At 48.0% G+C, this 23,290-nt stretch overlaps 1 protein-coding gene across 7 annotated transcripts in view; it reads right to left on the minus strand.

Moving 5' to 3' along the window:
- The window catches only part of LOC113936394 (BTG3 associated nuclear protein), a 129,995-nt gene extending 107,335 nt beyond the window's left edge, over positions 1-22,660 (minus strand). For 2 of the 7 annotated variants that reach the window (XM_027619506.2, XM_027619501.2), the window contains exon 1: positions 22,039-22,653. In XM_027619506.2, the coding sequence (XP_027475307.2) occupies positions 22,039-22,164 (126 nt within the window). In that variant the 5' untranslated portion in view covers positions 22,165-22,653. Of the gene's footprint in view, positions 1-998; positions 1,049-22,038 lie in introns of those variants that run through there. The other 5 variants (XM_027619507.2, XM_027619502.2, XM_027619504.2 and 2 more) reach the window with 4 other exon arrangements.
- Between the last annotated feature and the right edge of the window lie 630 nt (positions 22,661-23,290).

Raw genomic sequence — 23,290 nt, forward strand, 5'->3', positions numbered from 1 at the left:
ACCAATGCCCAGGACACAGAGACGTCGGGGAACACACCGCAGAGTGCCACAGAAACGCACGCAGCAAAGCAGAATGCAGATGAACTCTGGGGAGCACCAAGAGGGTCCTTATAAATTAAAGGGGAGAACAACAAAGTGCACAGAACTACAATTTTCTAAACTGGCAGTATATTTAGTAAGGATTTTTAGAGGCAAAACTCAAACTTGAAAACAGTATTTGCTACATACACCGGAGAGCCAATTTCCTTCTTTCACAGCGGTAGACGTAAGACCAATAAACCTGGTAGAAAATGAGCATAAAAAACGAGCGTGAACTCACAGAAAAAAGAAGTCACAAGGCTTCTAAACATGAGAAGAATTTAACCCTTCGTGTAATTTTTAAACTGCAAATTTAAAATGAGACACCATCTTGCACCCATCAGTCAGTCTGCGTGCTGTAAGCGTCTGGAGCGGGCTCTCCGGGGCGTCTGGTGGGAGCAGAGACCAGTATGACTCCTTTGAGAACAGCAGGCAAGAGTGATCAGGACGCTGCTGGCCACAGCCCTGACCCTGCGCACACCCTCTGGGAATCTGTCCAGCACCCAGATTCACACAGATTTGCAAAGATCTACAAGCCCCCAAAAAACAAAACTACTAAGGTGTTGCTTTGGAAACAAAAGAATGGATGCAACCGACATGTACATCAACAGGGAGTTTCTACCGGACACTCACAGCCACACAATGGGACACACCAAACAGCCACGTGAAAGAACGAGGCGGATCTCTCTGAAAAACAGCTCCCAAGATGCAGAATTATATGAATATAAATGGGGCAGAAAGTGTATAGCATGGTTTTTTGTTTTTAAGGAATATACTAAATGTGCATAGATTATTCCTGGGACATAAGAAGAAAATTATTTTTCCGTTTACCCTTTTATAATATTTGCATTTTTATCCTGTGCATTAATCACCTTTTCTGAAATAAAAAGCACTTTTTAAAAATAGTCAACTAGGGGCACCTGGGTGGCTCAGTCAGTTAAGCATCCAACTCTTGATCTCAGCTCAGGTCTTGATCTCAGGGTCGGGAGTTCAAGTCCCGCATGGGGCTCCGTGCTGGGTATGATGCCTACTTAAAAAAAAAGAAGAAAAAAAAATTGGTCATCTAAACATATAGGCATAAACTGCTGGGGAACTTCTCCATTCCAGCCTCAATCACTGAGTAGCGTTTTCCAAATGCTGGTGCTCATCCCTGGGGGGTCAACCGCAGTAGCTGCTCCGAGATCCAGCAGGCAGAGCGACTCGGGTGGATGCACGGGAGCCTGTCAGGTCTGAGGAAACGTGGCGTGCTACCTCTGTGTCCTCTGAAGACGACCTCTAAGTACAGATCATCTGAAGATCAGCTACTCATGCCGTCAACTCGGTCTTCTTTTGCCCAAATTAAGAACCCCAGCGAAGATTATTAAAGGATACAGTGAACTGCTTAATGAAGGTGGTAGACCTCAGGGAGATACCACCACCCAACCAACCTTTGAATTGGTGGATTTCAAACGTTTTCAGGTCACAGACTGCTTTCAAAATCTAAAAACAAAAAAGAACCCTTTTCCAGGGAAAAAGCACAGAGAGACAAAATTCTGCCAAGTTTCAGAGCCTCACAAACACCAACAATGGCCGCCTATCTCAGTAGCTGCTCTCCTGACGCTCAGTGTAAGAGCCCCAATTTGCAGGGACACACAGCCCCCAGGCCGACTGCTCCCTGCAGCTGCTCCTGCAGCATGCTGTCCAAGGGACCAGTCCTCGCCGATGGGGTGTAAGTGCAGCCGTGGTGCATGGCAGCTGCCCTGTGGCCACGGCCCTCCTACTTGCCCTCCGGCTGCCGGCTCCAGGCATGAGGGTAGGACAGAAAGAATCAGAAGAGCGGAGAACAAGCTCCCACATGTCCCCGGACAAGCAGCCTCAGGCTTCCCCTATCAGAAGGCAAAACGGCAAACTGCCTGCGCTACAACAGCGTATTCTGGAACCGGCCACATGCTGCCAGGTTTAACCCAAGTGCGGCGCCCTGACGCCCATGCATGATGGCCCCCAGGGTCCACAAGTTCCAGGCTAAAGAGCTGTCTCTCATCAAGGGCTAATGGAAAGTTTTCAGACGCCCAGTTCGAGCTTTTTCCTGTTCTCTCCAAGTTCTGCGAGCGGCTTAAGAAAATACTCCAAGCTCACCATAAAATCCTCAATCCTGAGCTCTTCCAAATGAGGATGCCACACGCTATCCAAGTTGTTTACTCAAGATGGTTCTGTTGCCAGGATAGAGTCATTTAAAATTCTGCTAACAGTGAAGGTTTGAATAGAAAAAACTAGGGCAACAAGCCCAAGAAAACTGGAGCAGAGTGGTACATGTGGTTGCCATTTTGGCGAATTAAATTTACCATTTCTCAGAAGTCCTGGAGATAATCCAGTCTTAATAAAGCAGCTGGGCTGGGATTAATGTCCAATAATGTCTCTGACAGCAACAACTAGTTGGACCGTAGCACGCCTGTGAAGAGAGCATCTTCCCTGGCGCACAGGAAAACCAAGACCCACCAACCAAAATCTACAACCGAAGGCCTTGATCTTAGGGGTATGGTCGATAAACGGCGGCACACCACACTGTGGTACGCTACACTCATTAACGTGAATGAGGCAGGTTTAATGATGTGAACCAAGATGGAAAGATGTCTGGAATACTAACAGAAAGGGACATAAGAGGAAAATTGTAGAACAGTATGTGTATGATCCCAAGCCTGTTTTCTAATAATGGCACGTATGTGCAGTCACATGTCCGTGTGCGTGTGTAAACACACACAAGACGGTCTGGAGTGATCAAGGTGAACTTCCTGGTACCCAGGAGGGAGGGAGAATACAGACACAACACAGACAACTTTCGTCCTGTATTCCTCCCAAGCGCTGAGTTTTCTGTAAGCACATATTATTATCACTGTGAAATTGTTTCTGTAAAACCAGTAAGTATCTAGACAAGGCCAACCGCATCAAATCCCGACAAATACCAGGCAAACGTCTTAGCCCTGCCTTCAACCCGCTCCAGCCTGCCTGTGCACAAATCCACACAGCCCTGCTCGGGAAGCGCCATTCCCCTGGACCCATCCTTTCTCCTCCCCCTTCCACATCCCAGCCCCTCCCTCCGGGGCTCCGCCGGCCATCTCACTCTCCCCCCACCCCGGCCCCCCACCAGTGCTTCCCAGGAACCCACCTTCCCCCCGTGGCGGCTATGGGCACTGCCCCTGGGCTCACTCCCACCCACACACATGCCATCCCCTCAACATCAGCTCTGGGGTCATTCCCAACAGAAGTCATGCTATTTCCCCAGCTGCCCTCCATCTCCACTGAGCTGCCCAGACTTTCTGCCTCCATTCCCTCTAGAACCTAGGCCGATCAGACACTCTTCCACCCATGAGACGGCCCAGGCGGGTCCCGTGCTCACCGGCACAGGCTCACTCCCACCCCCTCCACCTGCCTCTCTTGCCTTCCCTTCCCTCTGCGGGGGGTCCTCATCATCTCCCTGACTTGGCAGAATGCCCAGGCTTGCTGCAGGACCTCTTCTGAGTCGAACGGCCAATACCGTCTATGTGCTGACGAGACAGGCTCACCCTTCAACTCAGACCTCTCACGTGAACTCCAGACCCACTTGGCAAACAGCCTCCTGGACACTCTCCCTGGGTGTCTAGTCTCAATCTCATGCTGCCTAAACCGCACTTGCTACCCACCCCACCACCACCCTGCTCCCCCTAGACTTCCCACGTCAAAACCTTCAGTCCCTGGTTCTTGTTCCTCTTACACCCAATCTGTGGGCCAATCTCTCACTTCACACACTCTGGCCTTCATCTTCTCACATCTGGATTTGTGCACTAGCCTCCACGTGGTCTCCCCGCTCCGTCTTTGCCCCATAATTATTCCCAATACCTAGTTAAAAAGCCACTCGGATCACGTGAAAACACATGTCGGACTGTGTCCCTCATCTGTTCAGAGCCCACCAAAGGCTTCTTGCTAACTCATGTGCTTCCTGGCGCTGTGAAGCCAGCTGCGTGCCAGCCGGCACCCTCCCGTGGCCCCTCAGCCCCAGGCTCTCCCCGCTGCTCCTCGCTGGACCCGAGGTGGCCTCCCACTCGGCAGGCACATGTTCAGCTCAGAGCCCTAGCACTCCAACACCCACCCTCTTCCAGAGACACTGAATCGCACCCACTCAAAACCCACCAGCAGCACCCACCTGCCTCCCTGCTCCCCTCTCCTGCTTTATCACAAAGCACTGACAGCCTCACTCACCGCATACGCTAACTTCTCATTTCGTTTAGCACCTGTCTCCCCTACTGGAAGACAAGCTCCACTCGGGCAGGAATTTCCATCACTTTGCTCCCTGCACAGCACCAGGCCTGGCACACGCTGGGACACAAGGAGCACACGCATGGTTAAGTCTAGTGGAAGAACCCACTGTGGGCTTACACACCAATGCAGAACTAGGATGCTCAGCGTTCCTACTTAAGAACCATGCAGTAAAGTCTTGAAAGTACTTTGTCTATGTTCTGATCTCAATAAGGACTGGACTGTAAGTCACGGGTCTGTTTAGTTTATGACAGCGAACTCCATGTGAATGGCACATTCGGTTGTTAACGATGAAAATATAACAAGCTGCTCATCAGCTGTCAGCAGCTGGTCATCAGCTGAAATACACAACTGCCAATTTATTTTTAATTTTGCTAATTTTTAAATATTTTGGATACCCATAAAATAAAACCACAAGGTCATTAAAACAGGAATAAAAGAAAAGCTACTGTAATTGAGCATGCGACTTTGCTTTAGCAGTAAAGGCTAAAAAATGAAATGCTATGGACTATCAGCTCTCCTGATGAAAAAGGCAGCAAGAAAAAATAACCAAACAAAGCCTCCCTGTGTTGACACTGGGATTTTCTATCACTGCAAGAACAACATCACATGGTTTGTCTCATTAAAGATGTCACACATACAGGACTTTCTTTCCCACCAGTTTTTTTAGGGCAGAAACTCTTGGTAGAGCCGTTTCTTATATTAACCCTTGCACAAAGCCTTGACGTCGAATCTGATTTGGACAAGGTTATTTCCGCATCACCTCCTAGGATGCTGACCTGACTCCACGCTACTACAATTATTTACCAGCCATCAGATAGACAGAGAGCGGCCAGCTAAAGAGACAGTCACGGGGACGAACCAGGCATGCCCCTACCTTGGAAGGGCCTTGAAGTCTAGCACTAGTCTGACTTCACATTACATGTGACGAAGACACAAACTGAAGGTACGGCCCTGAGGGTCAGGAGCGCCCCGGCACGAGTCCAAGAGAGCCTCAGGGTGCCACTACCCCGGACCGACGCTCGGAACGTGCAGGAAACCTTCAAGAAACTAAAGATCATTCCATTTAGTCAAATCCTTTTGGATATAAGTGTAGTAATGACATAATTAAAAGCCAGTATGCAGTAAGCAAAGAAATCAATATTCATTAAACGAAGGTAGTGAAAAAGACTCAGCTTGCTTATTTTTTTCTCCAAAATCAGTGTGGGGGGGGGGGGGTATACAAAGGACAACCTGGGGAGAAAAGGGAACATATGACCATAAATGTCTGGTTCAGGGGCCAGGAAATTGGGAAGCAGGAAATCCTTCTCCCCATGGTTTCCACTTCTTCCTAGGAGAACCCAGCCACACTGTTCCTTGGTTAAGACAGCCCCCCTAAATGAGCTTACATTTAAGATTAGAAAAAGGCTCAAGGAGCTTCAGATAGCAGGTCCCTCCCATTATGGTTAATATGTAAATTTGCCACTTTTACTCATCTTTTCCAAAAACTACACACCTCCTCAAATACCAACCACGATGCAGGAAAGAGAAGTGGCTGGATTTAAGCTGGTCCCACAGCACCCACTGCCCTAGTTCACACACGTACTGGGCTCAGCACCCCCTTTACCACCTTAAAGTTACTGAGGCCTCCAAAGAGCACAGGCTCTTGTAGGGGTATGTCTATCAGTAGTTACCAGATTTGAAACTAGAACAGAAAATGTTTGAATATCTCTTTATTCATTTAAAAATCATAGAAATCAACCAAAAAATTATAAAAATCAACATTACAAAACATTTTTTATGAAAAATAATTTCAGTTTCCAAAACAGCAGCAGCAAAATCTTAGCAAGAAGAGGGACACAGTTCAGCACTTTCACAAATCTCTTTAATGTCAGACTTAATGGAAAATAACTGGACTTCCAGATCTGCATCAGCTTTCAGTCTTGCACTAGGAACTATGTTGGTTGACACATATGAAGAAAACCCAACCTCACACAGAAGTGCGACTGGGAAAATATTTTACCAGCCTTTTCAGATAACTGTGGGTGTTCTTTGTTAATATAATACCAAAACTCAACAGGTGTCTTATTTTCCCCTAGAGTCTTGTTGCAATGTGGAATCTGAAACCTTATCAGTGAACTTTTTATTACTTTAAAATCCATTGGTCTGTCTTGCACTTTCAGTGGATCTGCCCCTTAGTGCAATTTTGTAACATCATGCATTGATCATTTGGAAAATACTGGTTCACTGAGTTATGCGGGTTTTCCAAACGTAGTTTATTATGTATTATCAATAGCATTACATTCATTAATATTAACACTGATATCAGAAACATCTTTAAGTATTGAGAAGCTGTCAGGGTCTCAATGGCAGAGACACACTTTCCGAAATTCCAATTTCACTTGAAAGCCCAAATGTGATCACCGGCAATAGTGCTGGCTGCTTTCCTTGAAGTGACAGGCTAACTTTGTTCATTTAGTAAGAAATATCCATCGTTTGTCGATTATTCTTTCATGTTGGTTCCTGAAAAAAACACGGCTAGCTCACGGCTAGCTCAGGGAGCAAATGAAGTGCAGCAGGGCTTGTCCTTGAGGCAACGCCCCATCTCCGAGATGCGGCATGAGTGCTTTCCACAAACCTCCTGTCTGTCACACTCCGTATTAAAGAGAGGTGTGCTCGAGGATTGAGACTTAATGAAATTAATTTTCACCACTTCATCAGGGACATTCTTAGGTGAAAATAGCCTTTTTTTAATTGCATGTCAGTGAAGAATACAAGGACCCAACTGCAGCCTGGGGCCTTGGCCTCAGCTGTACCTGGGCAGCGGCAGCTTTTCCACATCAACCCCACACCACTGGTGCAAGTGCCAACACACAAAAAAGGCAAGTGACCTCTTATGATCACTAGGAAAACTGCTTGAACTCACAGGCCCCCTGGCAAGTTCTCAAGGGCACCCATGGGGTTCCTCGGACCCCACTCTGACAACTGCTGCTTTCAGGTATTACATCTCCAGAAAGAAAGCCTAAGAACCCCATATGAACAGAGTGAATTTCAGATAACTTCTGCTATAAAATACAAACCATAAAGGCAATTACAAGAAACTTTTGATTTACCAACTGCCAAAGATAAATGTAAATACACTAGAGAAGCCTGTTTACTATTACAGCAACCATATTTTCCTTCTCTCTTGTTAACTATAAATTGTTGACACTGTGTAGTATTTACTCCGACAACATATACTACCTCTGCCAAAGATGCAGGATAATGTACACCTGACCGCAGACCTAAATACCTCAGCCTTCTTTCTTAGTTATAGGAGGAATTTTCATAGGTCTCTGTGAACTCTTTCACCCAATATTAAGTGATCTTCTTCATTCATTCACACATTCTTCAAAAATAACCACTGGGCACTGCACTCAACAGACACTACATGCCTTCTGCCCTTAAGACACTTATGCAGTGAGTACCAGTGACGACTGGGATCCACCTGGATCTACGGCTTAGCCAGAGCTCAGAACAGGCCTAGCTGGGAGAACACTGACTGAGGCAGCAACCCCGGCCCTGATGGAGATCTGGGGGAGTCGGCTGGGGCCAGAGGCAGGAACAAGGGTGTCAGAGGTGCAGGTCTACCGGTCAGGACGCTTGAAAAGCCACAGCATAAAACGAGCAGAGGCCTGATCCCAATGGAGCAAGCCTAAGGAGACCTGCCCGATGCCGTGAGGTCTTGGTGGGCTGGGGGGGGGGGGGTGATCATTAGCCATAAACGAATTTTGGGGGACATTTAAATATGGAGAGTATCTTTAGTGACACTGAATATTATTCTTTTTTTAGGTATGGTTATGTGAAAGAACGTTCTTGCCCTGGGGACATGAGTACTCAAGCATTTAGCGGTGAAATACACTGATCTCTACAACTTTCAAAAGCAGAAAAAAAAGTACAGGTTACCAAATATTACCAAAATGTGTAATTCTCGCAATATTTCAAACTTTTTCATTATTACTTGTGCTGATCTGTGATCAGTGATTATGATTCACTAAAAGCACAGATGATGATTAGCATTTTTTAGCAATGAAGTATTTTTTAAATAAGGTATGTGCATTTTTTTTTAGACATAATGCCATTGCACACTTAATCAACTACAATATAGTATAAACATTTATATGCACTGGGAAACCATAAGGCTTGTGTGACTCACTTTCTTGCAATACTCACTTTGTTGCAGAGGTCTGGAACCAAACCCACAGTATCTCCTAGCTGTGCCTGTACACACGGACGAAGCAACACCCCAAAATACTAGCCCTTTATGAATCTAGATGGAGGACACACACCTGTGAACTCCCTGCTCTCTTCCAGCAACTTTTCTCTAGATTAAAGGTAGGAGAGGTGGCACAGAACCACGGGCCCCACAGAACCTGCTCGTGCTGAAGGGCCAAGCGGTGGCTGGAGCGCTCCCTGTCGGCGGCCACTGCCCCACATCGTGCTGGCGTGCGCTGCAGACAGTGGGGGAAACCGTGCAGGTACGCAAGAACAACGCATACTACTCTGCAACGTATCTGATAAAAGGCCTTAAACTAAGGAAATGTTTAGAAAAACAAAAATAATAAAACCCTCCAATCCACTACGCTGCCCCCCAGCTACCATCACATTCCTCCTGTGCCACACTGCTAAAGCATGTTCTGGAACTCTCACCCCAGCCCATCCACAAACAACCTGTCTTCCCTCTCCCTCTGAATCCCAAACAAACAATAAAGGTTTCCAAATTCAGTGTCAGGCTGGAGCTTTTCTCCAAGGGAGCAGACAAGAGCCCTGTATCAATTACTGACTGCCTTTGGGCACCACCCCTTCCATGGCTCCCTCCCTCCCCCAGTACCTCTGCCCTTCTGCAAAAGCTCCCTCCCCACCCCCCACCCCCCCCCAACCCCCGCCCCCAGGCTTCCCCTGCAGAGCACATTCATCCATCTGGTTCCAACGGACCCACAGGCTCCAGGGCGCTAGTGAGGCCCCTTCTCAGCTCCCAGAAAACAGCACCTGGGATGCTGGATGGAAGGAAGGCATGGGCTCCCAGGGTGGCCAGCAGGCTCACAAGTCAATGATGGGGAGTAATCCCCATCCCTCCCAAATCTCCATTTCCCACCTTGCCCTCTCAGCCCGTATTTCAAACATGCCATGGCCTTCGACAATAAAATCCACTCCAACACTTCCAAAGCTGAGCTCTTCCCACGACGGCACTAAACTTCCCCCAAGAAAGCTGCTCAAGGAGATACCACCAATCTCCCAACCTCTCCTACAAAGAACCTGCAGACTTTTTTGAACTCCCTTGCTCTGTTACCCTTAAGTATCCAACAATCACCAGACCCTCCGGCTTCTTCATGCTTGCTGATTCTGACCTGACTTCCTTCTTCCTTCTTCCTTCTTCCTCCTCTCTCCCACTGCACCTGGTCCGCTGGGTGCCTCCTCATCCCTGAACTGGCCTCTCACTGAGTCCCCGCCTCCAGCCCCTCTGATGGGCAGCGCCATCTCTCCATAGCACACTCTGAACTTGAGTCCACTGATCTGGCAGGATGAGGGTCCCCTTGGTCCCTCCCAAAGCCACACACGGCTGAGGTGGGAAGCCAATCCACTCTCATCCACCCTGTAGGTAAGTTCCAGAGTTAACATTCTTCCAAAGAAGGCTCACCCTCTCAGAGCCCAGCTCGAGCACATTCCACGGCCCTGCTCTGAGGACAGTGTCATGCCTAAACTCCTCCATCCAGGTTTCAAACCTTCCCCAATCTGGCTCTGCCCTGTCTGCCTCTATATGACCTCCCTTTATTCATCCACCCAACAAATGCATTCTAAGCCAAATGCAGCCCTCCACCTGCTTTTGTACGGCCGATGAGCCAAATCAAAAGAATACTATTTTGTGACATGAAATTATACAAAACAGAGTCTACGAACAAAGTTTTATTGGAATGCAACCATGCCCAGCTGTTTGCGTGCTGTCTAGGACTGCTTTGGGGCTGTAAGGGCTCATCCAGTAACTGAAAGTATCCCTTTAATGTTAAAACCACTCCGGTATGCGTTGGGTGACCACTGCAGCCAAGTATCATGCTGGGCACATGGGAGCCATCCACAAATACTAGTTGAGTAAAGGAATGACCCTGCAGTTCAGATGTTCCCGTAAACACAGATAATCCTGAAACTCGGGCTCCAAGTCTTCGGCCTGACAGCTCTTTCAATCCTTCAGCTACAGGACAGTAGAAATCTTGGTTTTAATCATCTCATTGAAAAAAAAAAAGAAAAAAATTCAATACTTGGAGACTGTGGTGGAAAATCATCCTCTCCCCTACACCTTGATGTCCTTGTACCTCTGTTTTTTCAGTTAAGATGGAAAACATTCAGAGGTGTGGAAATGCATGAGATGGCATGGGCCAATTTTTGCACCTCTAGAGAAGAAAGCTGTATTTTGAAGAGACATTTTATTGATTTTGATGATCATATACCTAAAGCCAGCTACAGCTCATTTTGACAGACTGAATTAGAGACAAAATTAAACACTCTCCCCACTGACATATGTTCATATAAGAAATACTGGCCCTGGTGCGCCTGGGTGGCTCAGTTGGTTAGGCGTCCACCTTCAGCTCAGGTCAAGATCTCAGGGTCCTGGGATCAAGCCCTGCATCGGGCTCCCTGCTCCGCAAGGGGTTGGCTTCTCCCTCTGCCCCTCCCCCTGCTCCTGCTCTCTCTCTCTCTCTTGCTCTCTCACTGTTTCAAATAAGTAAAAAAATCTGAAAGGAAAAAAAATATATTGGCTCTAAGATGATAAGAACTCATATTCACTACTGCAAACTGTTTAAATCCAACTAAAAGAATTTAAAATTCTCAATGAAGTATCGTTGAATAACAAATAACACACAAGTAACAGCACTGTGTAGTGACAGCATCTATCCCAATTGACAATAAACAGTGTGAGGGAAGTCACTTCCCTGGAGAGAACAAGAGGGTGTCTGAAACCTAACGCCCATCAGCGATGGCTGCTGGGGCAGTGGTTGGCATACTGGCCAACTCCTCACAGCGGAAACACAAAACTCATCATGGCTTCTTGCACTTAGAATAAATATGTACTTTACAAGTATGGCCAAGCTTTTTCTTATTAGTTTACGAATTTAAAACACCTCTAAGTTCCTGGCCAGTTCTAAAATTCCAAGATTCTGGGATATAAGTTTACCACAAACAAAATTCCAACTACCTACAAATTTCTATCACTTAAATCAGCACCATATGAGCTTGCCAAGCCTAAGAAGATCCAGGACCTGGAAGTGAAGCTGATAACAGTAATTACAGCAGCTGCCATGCATTGACTCCTAAGCACTGTATCAAGCATTACATCATTCAACCTTCACAACCATGGACGGGGACCCTCTGTGCCCCCATCTTACAGACAGGCCTTAAACACTCCCCTTTTATGAAACATGCATCGTGAATGTTTCCTAAGGGAAATGAGACCAGAGTGCCCTGAAGACACGGGGCTAGCATGGGCAGGAAGCAGAGCATGCTCCACGGCAATCCCTGCGTCCTGCTAACTGAGCCTACATGTTCTGCTCTTCCTCCCTGGTTTCTGCGCCTGTGCATCCTTCGATCTTTCTTAGCTCCCTCCAGAAACTGAAATCCTTTCATCACCCATCTGCTTCTCGGGCTTAAAGCCACGTACTGCAAAGCCTGAAGAGGAGGGTGGTCATCAGTCCAAGGATAAGGACACTATGGTGTCATCTCCTTTTTCCACCTTGCAACTTCAAAACAAAACCACTAGCATGTGCCAAAATCTTAAGGGAATTTGTGATCCTAAACAGGCAACAAAAAAACAAAAGATTAACTCTCAACTTGAGCAGTCATTAAAATAAGTAACAATGACAGGTGGCAGATGCAGGGACAATTCTAGAGGTTGCTGATCCACACAACATGTCAAGCAAGTGCAACCCCTCAGAGGCAGGGCTGACAACCAAAGAGAACTAATTAATATGATCGAGAACAGAAAACAAAGTCTAAGAAGACTTACGAAGGTGATGTCAAGGCCACTGGCTGACCGTGCACAACCCTCACACGGGCTCGGTAGTGGGCAGACACACCTCATGCCCCTATCATCGTGGGAGCCAGGGGACCTAAGTTTATGGTCTTATACTAGATACAGCATCTTGGCACTGTTTTACTCAAGGTCATAGTTCTCGATGTGTAGTCAATACTTAGTCATGGAAAACAATACAAAGAAACTGCATGTGGAACCCCAAAATTAAGGGCCTAAAGACTGAAAGTCCATGCAATCAAAATGTCCATGTAATGCATGTCTCTACATTTTTTTTTAAAGCCACATTAGTAGTTAAACGTCTTAATCAAACTAGTATGCCTTCCTCTTATGCTCAAGAACACCAGGAAGCCTGTGTGAAACGGGATGGGGACTTGGGAGTCCAGGCTGCAAAGGGCACGAAGGATGGAAGCCGGGTGAATGCTGAGCTGCAGGCTTCCCGAATGCCCTCATCGGCCCCCACACAGCCCGGACATGTGGGGCTGGGGCTGCCCTTCCCCTGGAGGAGTCACTGAAGAGTCTGCCCTGAGCCAAACAGCCAGAACAAGGTGCTCTGGGTCTCAAACCCCAACACTCCCCCCGCCCCCCGCCCCCCGCCCGAAACCAGGCCACGCAATATAAGACAATCCTATTAGCGACAGGGCTGAAATGCCTCTTTGGAGAAGACAACTCCTCCTGGACACACAAACGTCTGAAGATCTGCTACCCAGAACACAGAACTCTAACCCACACTGAAGTGGGGGAAACAAACACGTGGGCCGAGTACACCGGAACTCCAGGCACACATTCGGACAGGGACAGCAAAGTAGGGGCCAGGAACTGTTGGCTAGGAGCTAAGATAATTTCCAAATGAAACTTACTCTTAAATTTTAAGAAAATCTATTTGCTACACCAAAAAAATTTACTTTGATTAAAGACACAGGACATAGGGGCACCTGGGTGGGCTCAGTCAGTTAAGGGTCTGCTCAGGTCATAATCTCGGGGTCCTGGGATGGAGCCCCACGTCAGGGTCCCTGCTCAGTGGGAGTCTGCTTCTCCCTCTCCCTCTGCCCCTGCTCTTGCTCTCTCACTCTCTCGCTCTCCCTCAAATAAATAAAATCTAAAAACAAAACAAAACAAAAAACACATGACAATTTATCTGCCTCTCAGACACGTTTTCACCTTAGCCCAATAACAACCTGACTCAAGGGTGACAATTTTCAATTCAGAAACCCAAAATATTTAGACTCTGATTAAAAACAAACAAAACAAAAAACAGGTCCAGCACTGAGTAGGTACCCTTGGAAAATAACTCTTACCTAGCCCAACAGGATTATGTATACTTGAGGGCAACCTTAGTAAATTTAACTTTTAAAAATAAATCTAGCCAATGACACTATATAAGGTCATATTCATTCCTGACCCACAATTCTAGCACATTCTAATCACACTGCATTCACACTTGCAACTAATGATGGGAGCAGACTCTGAAAGAGCTAGCATCCGGCCTCTTTACTCAGTCTTCCCATTCCTCTCTAATCAGAAGGGCAGAAGGAAACGGTTATTCAGTGATTTTTCTCAACAATTAATTCATACATCTGATTTTACTAAACGTGTAATTTGCAAGGAGTGTGGGCCTAACTTCTGATTATATGGGCCAATGCAAATATTTTTGGGGAAAAACAGATTTATCGAAGTGTGTAAGAGTACCTTTTTCTTTTACTATAAAGGACATCATCGGGATAATCAGTAAAATCCGAGTTAGATCTGTTGCCGAGATAATAGAGATGTATCAATGATAAATTTACAATTTTAATAATTACATTGTGATTATATAAAAGAATATCCCTGTTTATAGGAAACAGCCACTTACAGATTTAAAAGTAAAGGAGCATCGTATCTTACACTGTTCAGGAAAAACACACACACACACACACACAGAGTTGTAGAGAGGAGAGGAAATAAATCAAGTATAAAACAGGAACATGTGAGAATCTAGAAGACTGTCACAATTCTTTGTACCATTCCTGCAAATTCAAAGCCTGAAAACACCCAATTCCTATGAAGAGATGTTGAGGCTTTTTCTCCACAGCAACGCGGTGAGGATGGATGGAAGCATTCTCATTTGAAGGTGACTTTGTCATCACTAGTTCTATTTCTGAAAGGCTGCCACTGACACTTCCTTTCCAAGGAGATTTCCCTAAAATGGACTCAAAGTTTCTGCCCACCACTCTCAGTGCCTTCAGCGGATGAACGAGGTGGCTCAGTGGACTTCTTCCGGATGGCCCCCGAGCCTCCAAGCGTGCGGTTAAGAGCGTGATGGTGCCCGTGAACGGCAGCACCATCTGTCAAGTGAGGACAGCACTCTGAGCAGCCCTTGGCACCAGCTCAACTATTCCTACCATCTCACTGTTCCCGAACCCACAGCACCGCTTTATTTCTCCAACTTGCATTAGTACTTATAGTCTAGAGCTTGGGGATTCACAAACGCATGCCGAGGGGCCAAATCCTGCTGACTTTTGTAGATAAATTTTGCTGGAAAACAGCTACACCCATTCTGGCTTCCACCCTCCAAGGGCAGACAAGAGACCCCAAAGCCAAGGACAGTCCCTTATCTGGCCTTTTACAGATAAGGTTTATTGACTTCTGCCCTACAGCTCCCAAGTGTTTAGTGACATTTGTGGCATCTTTAGATCTTGAAACCGCCTTGAGGCTGAGGGATCAAGAAACTCGGGCCCATTACTGTGGCAGACTCATCTGGAGCTCCTGAAAGACGTGCCTGCACCGTCACAGGATGGTTCAACTGCCTCCAGGTCTCCGCTGGCTCTTCTTGCTCCACCTCTCATTAACGGGATGGAGCAACTTCTGATTCGTATTACAGCGGATCCACAGAAATCCCAATGAGGTAAAAGCACGCTTACTGAGTTCTTGAACGATGCCCAGGAGAACTCAAGAAGCCAGTCCACGGGCACTTTTTATTAGCAGCCGTGCGTGAAGGGAACCCCAAGCTACAGTACTTGCTCTCATCTTACACGGGTAGCCCCTTCCGTTTCCTTTCTCCTCCCTAACATAGCATGACTGCATTTTACATCAGTTTGAGTTACACAAATCTAAAACAACGTATATTAAACCCTCACTTTGCAAAAAATGTGAAACTTAGTTGAACGTCACAAATCTTAAAAATCCATAAAATGTTTAATTACAAAACTAGAAGGCCAAGTCCCCGCAAACAGCTGCAGCAACTTTTAGCTGGTAAACAGGACACTCAGCCTTCTTTGACCAATTCAGTCTAAAAATACGTGGGGAGTGAATAGCACGGCATCTTCGGGGAGGCCTCTGGAATACAAGGCAGCCTAATGCAGCACATTGTTCCTGAGGCCCATCCCCAGCTCCTGCCGACGAGAGTTCACAGGATGGTGTGACGGCAGACAGGTGCATCCTGGGCCATCTACCTGCCGACGGCATCACAGGGCTGCACCATGGTGACAGCAGGAACCGCAGCCTGTCTGTCCCTGCTCTGTGAGGCTAAGACGCCTGGGGCTCTGGCACACCCAGGGACACAGAGTGGACCTCAGCGAGGGAGTGCCAGCCGTACACATACCAAGTTTTCACTGCTACTTTCATTCAAACCCCGTTCCAGTTCAGAAAGGTTCAACTTTAATTCAAGTTATTTCATGATTTCTACCTTGTGAAAAAAAGAAAAATCACTACAGACCACAAGCAGCATTTTTTGGAGCACAGAATATAAATCTTTATTACTAAACAGTTTGTCAGTACAGGGTTCTGCCCAAGGTGCTGAGGCCCCAGCCTGATTGGCTCAACGCAGTCCCGGGTCCCGGACACAGCACTCCCACCTGCATGGCCAGGCCTCCACCCCTACTGAGGCCCTTCCGTCCAACCCACCTTCACTTTCAGGGCTCTAGGGGTGCTCAACTCTTTTAAATGCTAATACAAAGTCGTCTAGTCAAATTTCCACATGTACGTCCATTCCACCTACTTTGTCAGCAACTGGACTACAACATGTTCTCATCTCTGCCTTCTCTGGCCCTTCCTGTTGGATATTATTCTTCCATCTCTTCTCTTCTACACCGTCATCAGTCTGACCTCACGGGGTATTCACTATTCACCACCACCACCACCTCTCTCCCCTCCAACAGTAAGGCTCCTTACAGTCATAAGGTGAACCTCACTGTCCATCCCACCAGGGACGTAGATGCTTCAAAACATTTAATCAAATAGGACAGTTCTTGACCATGGGTAGAAATGAAAGGTGCAGAAAATTAATTCAAAATAGGAATCAATTTCATGTGATACCACAATATCTGGGGCATACTATCTGCTTGTGGCTTAAGAAGTTAATGTTCCCTTAACATTTTAAATCAAGAACATCCACGTTTCAAGCATCGGGAGGCTCGGGGGGCTGATCCCAAGCTCCACTTCCTCTTAAAGAGAGGTACACTTTGGTGCACTATGAGGATGCCACACCTCACAGCTGCCCTGGGGGTAAGGAGTCAAGAACTTCCTGGGGGGGGGGCGGGGAACAGCCCAGGGACAGTACTGGACAATGAACAGAGCCAAAAGGCAAGGCAAAGATAGCATGAGATATTAGCTAAAGCTCTAATCTTTTAACTGGTTTCACAGCCTGCACAAGACAAAAGTGAGAAACCTAAAGGTTAAGTATTTCATCACTACCCCGAAAAGCAGGGGTCACTGCTTATTCTAATTCTCGGTGATGAGCAAAATGAGCTCTAGGTACTGGGCCCCAACAAGACGACAAGCGTAGCTTTTTAAAAGCAAATTGCAATTATGTGATCCCACTCAATACTTGCTCCCAAATTCCCTAAAACTCCTCCTCACACCCCAGAAAAATGAACACTTCGGAATGGTTCAGAGTACTTCCAATGAACAATCCATTATGTGATTTTGTTTTTACGACCATCATATCCATGAAGTCAGAGAACACAATAACGGTATTTATTTACCTGTTATACAGAAGATTTTTAAAGCTTTAATCTGAGACATTCTCATTGAAAACCTTAACGTGTATTTTCCTCCAAGAGCTTCTTCAAAATGAGAAAAACGTTTCTTTTTCCCTGATTTAAACAGCTGAACTGATAAAGTTAGAGGCACATTCTCGAGTTAACCTTGTGGGTCATGTAATGTATTTACTTGTACAGCTAAAGTTGTCAGGACTTATACAGGGTGGACGAAGATCGTTAAGGAGAGAGGACCACTATTAAGCTACACCATTACCACACGCTCACCCAGAACCTGTGCCTGAAGCACCCATTTGCCAATCCACAACACAAGACTGTGGTTCTTTATCGTATTTCCTCGGCGACCATCTAGCACAGGAAGTATGTCTTCAGCATCAAAGTGCATACACCAAACCTGGCAATGTTTTTACATGCAAATTCTGAGTCTTTCTCTTTCAAGACCTGGATACTTTTGAGGAGCACCAGTTAAGATTTTGGTGCATGACCCTCAATTTGGGTTTTCTCATGACTGGACCATGGGTATGCATTTCTGTCTCAGTGTATCACACTGGGGTACGTGATTATCGTATGTGTTATTACTGGTAATGGTAAGGTGGTATCTGTCAGGTTTTTCCACTGTGAAGTTACCATTTTTCCCTTTGTGCTTTATAAATATCTTGGGAGAGATACTTTGGGGCTATGTAAATATCACAGATTGGAGGAGACTTCAGGAGGCATGACAACTAAATGCAGAGTGGAATCCTGGATTAAATCCTGAAACAGAAAAAGGGTATTAATGGAAAACTTATGAAATTCACTTAGGTCTGTAGTTTAGTTAGTAGTACTGTGCCGATGTTAATTTTCTGATTTTTATAAGGATATCTGATTATGTAAGAAGTCAGCACTACCGGAAGTGGGTGACAGGAACAGGGAAGTTGAACTATTTCCGCAACTTTTCTGTAAATCTACAATTACTTCAAAATGAAAAGTTTACAAAGCTGCAGATTCTGCTTCCATATGTCTGGTGGGGAGCTGAGAGTTTGCCTTCCTCTCAAACGCCAAGTGATGGTGAGGTCACTAGCCCATGAACCACTTCATGTGGGCCCTGTTAGGCCCTGACAGATGCAGCTGACATATTTCACTGGGCACAACTTTCAAAGGACAACCTACTAAAATGCATCAAGACTACACTTTAAGTAGTTATCACTGCTTAACTAGAAGCAATCCTTAAATCTGGCACAGGAAGTGCTACCTAGTATGATGACATGGTGTGAGAAGCTGGTGTTGACAAGGCGACCTTAAGAGTCGGAAATCACAACCTTTGCTACATTTGTCTATGGTTGGCCATCCCCAGCTGAGCTTGGCACTCCTCCAAGGCTGCGGAGCCAGAACCTCCAGCAGGAACACATAACATCCGCCCACACTGCAACGCAGAGATGGTCACGGGGACAATGATCAGGCCACCCATTCCACCGATGGAAGGCATCCATTACCAAGGCCACAGGGCGGCAGGAGAGCAGAATGACAAGAACCAGAATGACAAGAACGGGCTCTGGAATTCCTGCTCACAGTGAGTAACTGGCCACAAAGGTGATCTCTGTTCATCCCATTAAGATAATTTTTTAATTGGATGTCACAAACCCACAAGACAGACAGAGAGACACAGGCAAGATACTTTGCAAATTTCTGGGAGACTCAAAGGATCTAATGAGGGTAAAGGGAACCACAATGTGGAGCACACAGGAGTGGGTACAGCCAAAGGAGGGCTCTAAGCCCGTGGCCAGGACACTCAGCAGAGCATGGGCTGTGCCTGCTCACAGAAGTTGGATCCCTGCAGAGAAAAGCTATACAAGAACCCTCCCTAGACCAGGTAGACTGGCCCCAAATCAAAGGAGTCTTTCTTAAGCTGTAAGACCCAGAGGAAAAGTTTCTGCAATCCGGCACTCGAAGTCCCACATAGTAACAAGTTTCCAGTCACTTGAGGGGAGACCCACACATTTTCAAAACCAGCCCCACAGCCCCTCAGCGCTCTCTGCCCATTTCCTCTTGCCTTAAACGACAATAATTACCAACATTTAAGGAGTATTTACCATATGAAGTATGACGCCAATATTTTTTAAAAGATGATGGCAACAATGACACTAGAGGAAATAAGAATTCAAGGAACAAAGGAATTGAAAAAATCCTTATTGGTATCCTCGAAGTCAAAAAAGTAATACATTCACAATACAAGTAGCTACCATGGAAAACAGAAACACAGTAAGTTCTTGATAATTTTCAATTGTGGAAATAAAAAATTTAAAACCAGACTGGGAGATAAACTGAAGCCCTCTCCCCAAAATGAGAATAAAGTGAGAGAGAAAGAGGACACAGACGAGATTCAGGGGGTCAGTACAAGACGTGCACCCTCCAAGCCACAGAAAGAATAAATGCAGAAGAAATTCTCAACTGATACGGAAGAATTTCCCAGAGCTTCAGGGCAAGCCCCCAGAAGCACAGAGCATCTGCAGTGGGACCCCACATCCTAGGGCACTTGGAAAATGTCTTAACATCAAAGAGGATCCTAAAGAGTTACCCAAAAGGAGTAAGACTACTTGGCAGAAATGAAACTGAAATGAAGAAGAAAGCCAAGATTAAAATACGGAATCCCGAACAAACTCGGATGTACACAAAAGGAAAACACAGGAACACCTGTACTGGCCTAAGGAATAATCAATCCAGATTAGGAGAAGAGGGGAAGTTAGAGAGATCTGACACTGTCCCCGAGAATTTAAAACGACATAAAGAGTCAACGGGAACAGAATATGCAAAGAAAAAGGCCAATACAAACAACACAAACAAAAAGCTGTAGAAGAGAAAAAAAAATATTAGTCATGAAGCAAACAATACTTGCTCAGTCTTAAAACAATTTGAGTTAACTGAACATAATGAATTAAGGAGATAGAAAAGGTGGGATGTGATACAAAGAACGAAATCATTCTATAATAACAAAGTCAACAATGTGTAAAACTAATAAAGTATGACCTTACTCTTCGGGGCTACGGAGACCTCCCTGAGGGAACAACAAAAAGATGTAAGTCTTTGAGGAGTAAGACTGGGGAGCGCTGCTCCTCGACCTAAGTTTTTCACTGATGCTTTACGGTGCAGATTACTTTGATTAAAATATTAGATACATGTTCGGGGGTTTTTTCAGAACCCGGACCTCAAACAGATTGAGTTCAAACCCTTGGCTCAGTGTGTCTTGGACAAGCCTCTCAACCTCTGTGGGTTACCAGTCAACTCATCTATAAAACGCGACAGTCTCCACCTCACTGGATCCCTGTGATGAGAAACACCGGAAAAGATTAGCAGAGTCCCAGCCACAGCGCACGACCCACAAATGGCAGCCATTTTTAAAAAATTAAAGCCCATTGATGTTGACAGAATCCAACGTCATAAGCACATATTTTTTAACTGCAAAACAAAGGGAAAATGAAGCCGAACATAGAAAACTAATCTTGTGGGCTATTCTGGTGTTTTCCTACCACTAGATATTTGTACCCAGGGTGGCCCTAAAAGCTTAGCATCGAGGGGTCGGACCATCCACCTCCTGGCTGCGTTTCCCTCACTTACGGAGGAGCACTCGACCAGCCCCCAGGTACTTTTCTGTCTCCCCAACCTCAGCTCCAAGCGCACCCTGAGAAAGGGCAGGCTCCTCCCACCAACACCTTCCCTTGGCGCTAGCTGACCAACGCCCTCAGGCCTCGGGGTGCACTCGGGGGCAGACCAGGGAAGTCCAAGGAGAGAGCAGTTAGCCGTTCCGCCCGAACAGACCCTCAGCTGGGCCGTGCCCGCACAGCCCAGGCAGTCTCGGTCCGTGGAAGCCCACACGCGGGAGCAGCTTTCCAGGGAGCACTCCGGTCTTCAGGGGACACTCCGCCCCCATTAAGGCAGAATCTCCAGTGTGCTCACACGGTGGAGCTGAATGGGCATCCACGCGGGGGGCCGAGAGGGTGCTCAAAGCAAAGCGCCGAGGCCACACTTAGGAAGGCCTAAACCAAAGAGGTGCGGGGCCAAAACCGCCAACCCCTCCCTCGCGGCCCGGGGCTCTCCCCGAGACCGCACCGAGCCCCTCCTTTCCTCCGTGAGCCCTCGGCCGCGTGGGGGTGTGCACTCTTGCCGGCCGCTGCCCTAGGGCACACGCCGGAGCGGAGGTCGGCCTGACAGCGACCCCCGGCGCGGGCCCTGCTCGCAGGCCCGCCTCCCCGCGCCCCGGACAAGGGACAGGGGCGCCCGGCCCGTCCCCCCGCCCGTCCCCCCGGCGCGGCGCGCGGCCCCTCGGGGGGAGCGAAGCTGGCGCGCGGCCCGCCACCCGGAGCGCCGCCGGGGGGCCGCCGGGGGGCGGGGGGGGAGGGAAGCTGACGGCGGCGACGGGCCCGGGGCGGAGGAGCCGCGGGAGGCGGGCAGGGGGGCCCGGGGAGCGGAGCGCGCCGACCGGGCCGAGGGCGGCGCGCAGGGCGCCGAGGGGCGCCGGGGCCGAGGGCGGCGGGCCGTTGGCCGGCCGCGCAGGTTGTCCCGGGCGGGGGCGGCGGGCGCGGGCGCGGCGGCCGGAGGAGGGCGCAGGGAGGAGGGAGGAGGGGAGATCTCGCTCTCGCTCTCGCTCTCGCCCCGCGGGAAGGGGGAGGTGGAGACGCGACCGGCTGCGGGAGCTGCAATTACCGTGTGGGCTGCGGAATTCTCGTGGTGTTTGTCGGGGAGATGCGATAATGGCGTCCGTCCTCGCGAGAGAAGCCGCCGCTCTGCGCAGGCGCCGCGAGTCCCTCCCCGCGGCCCGCCGCCCTGCATCGTCTGCGCAGGCTCTCCCAGTGGGGCGCGCCAGGCGCGGGGACGGGGCGAGGGGGCGGGGCCGGCCGCTCCAGGCCTCCCGCGCGCGCCTCTGCCCGCGCCAGCGAGCGCCGAGCATGCGCACGCGTCTTCCTGCAGCGCCACCGTTGGGGCCTCTCAGGATCCTTACTTCCCCAGCGTGAGCTCCGTCTCCTCGTTAGCCCAGTGAGAAGTCGCGTCGGTGGACCGTGAGAGGAACGTACATTTCTTCTGAGGCTGAATGAATAGGAATTAGCTCCCCGCGACGACTACATATCCCGGAGGGCCCTGCGCGAGCTGCGAGCGGTGCTTTCCGGGAATCGTAGTCCCTGCGTGTGCGCCAAGCCTGCCGGTACTTGTAGTCTCTCCGTACTCCGGTGTCCCGTCGGCGCCCGCGCCCGCAGCTACTGGGACTTGTAGTTGGGAGGCAGGGGCTCCAGCGGGGGTACCCCCCAGTACTAGCTGGTGCTCGGGGTCCCCGGCGTGTGTCCACACTTTCCGGCGCTCACGCGTGGGAAAAAATGTGTATTAGTGATGTGGCGTGTTCCATGTGGGACTAATGTGTTGCGGGCGTGTGTAATGTGTAGGCTGTGTTACGCACCAACATACGGTACGGATGTGGCCGTGTTACACGCATATGGCGTAAGTGCGCGTTTGTTGGTACTCGTAGGAAAAAAAATCACTGGCGGGGGACAATTCCCGGAAGTGTTACTCTTGTTTACTGGTATCGCTGTTGTTCTTCGCGTATGATGGGAGTCCCCTGCTTTTTAGTTTTCTTCTTTATACTAGCCTCTGATTTTCTGAGTTGTTTACAACGAGCAAGAATTCCTTCGAGCATCCAAAAACAAGATTAGGGAGCTATTTTCATTTGGAAAAGAAAATGCTTTACTGTTTGTGTAAGTTTCCTGCCCACTTCCCTTTTTGCCAATGATAGAAACCTGATTCGGGGCAGTAACAAGCTGTCTCAGCTTGGGCAACCTTGATAGAGTTTCCTTCAGAATTAACACTTGGGGGATCCACCGAGGCAGGTCGTTCATTGGGTTAGCTTTGCAGGAAAGGTGTCTTAAAGAAAAGATAATTCGCACTGAAATGAGAATTGTCCTGCGTA

The sequence above is a fragment of the Zalophus californianus genome, chromosome 17, assembly GCF_009762305.2.
Source record: "Zalophus californianus isolate mZalCal1 chromosome 17, mZalCal1.pri.v2, whole genome shotgun sequence".
In the NCBI taxonomy this organism is placed as follows: domain Eukaryota; kingdom Metazoa; phylum Chordata; class Mammalia; order Carnivora; family Otariidae; genus Zalophus; species Zalophus californianus.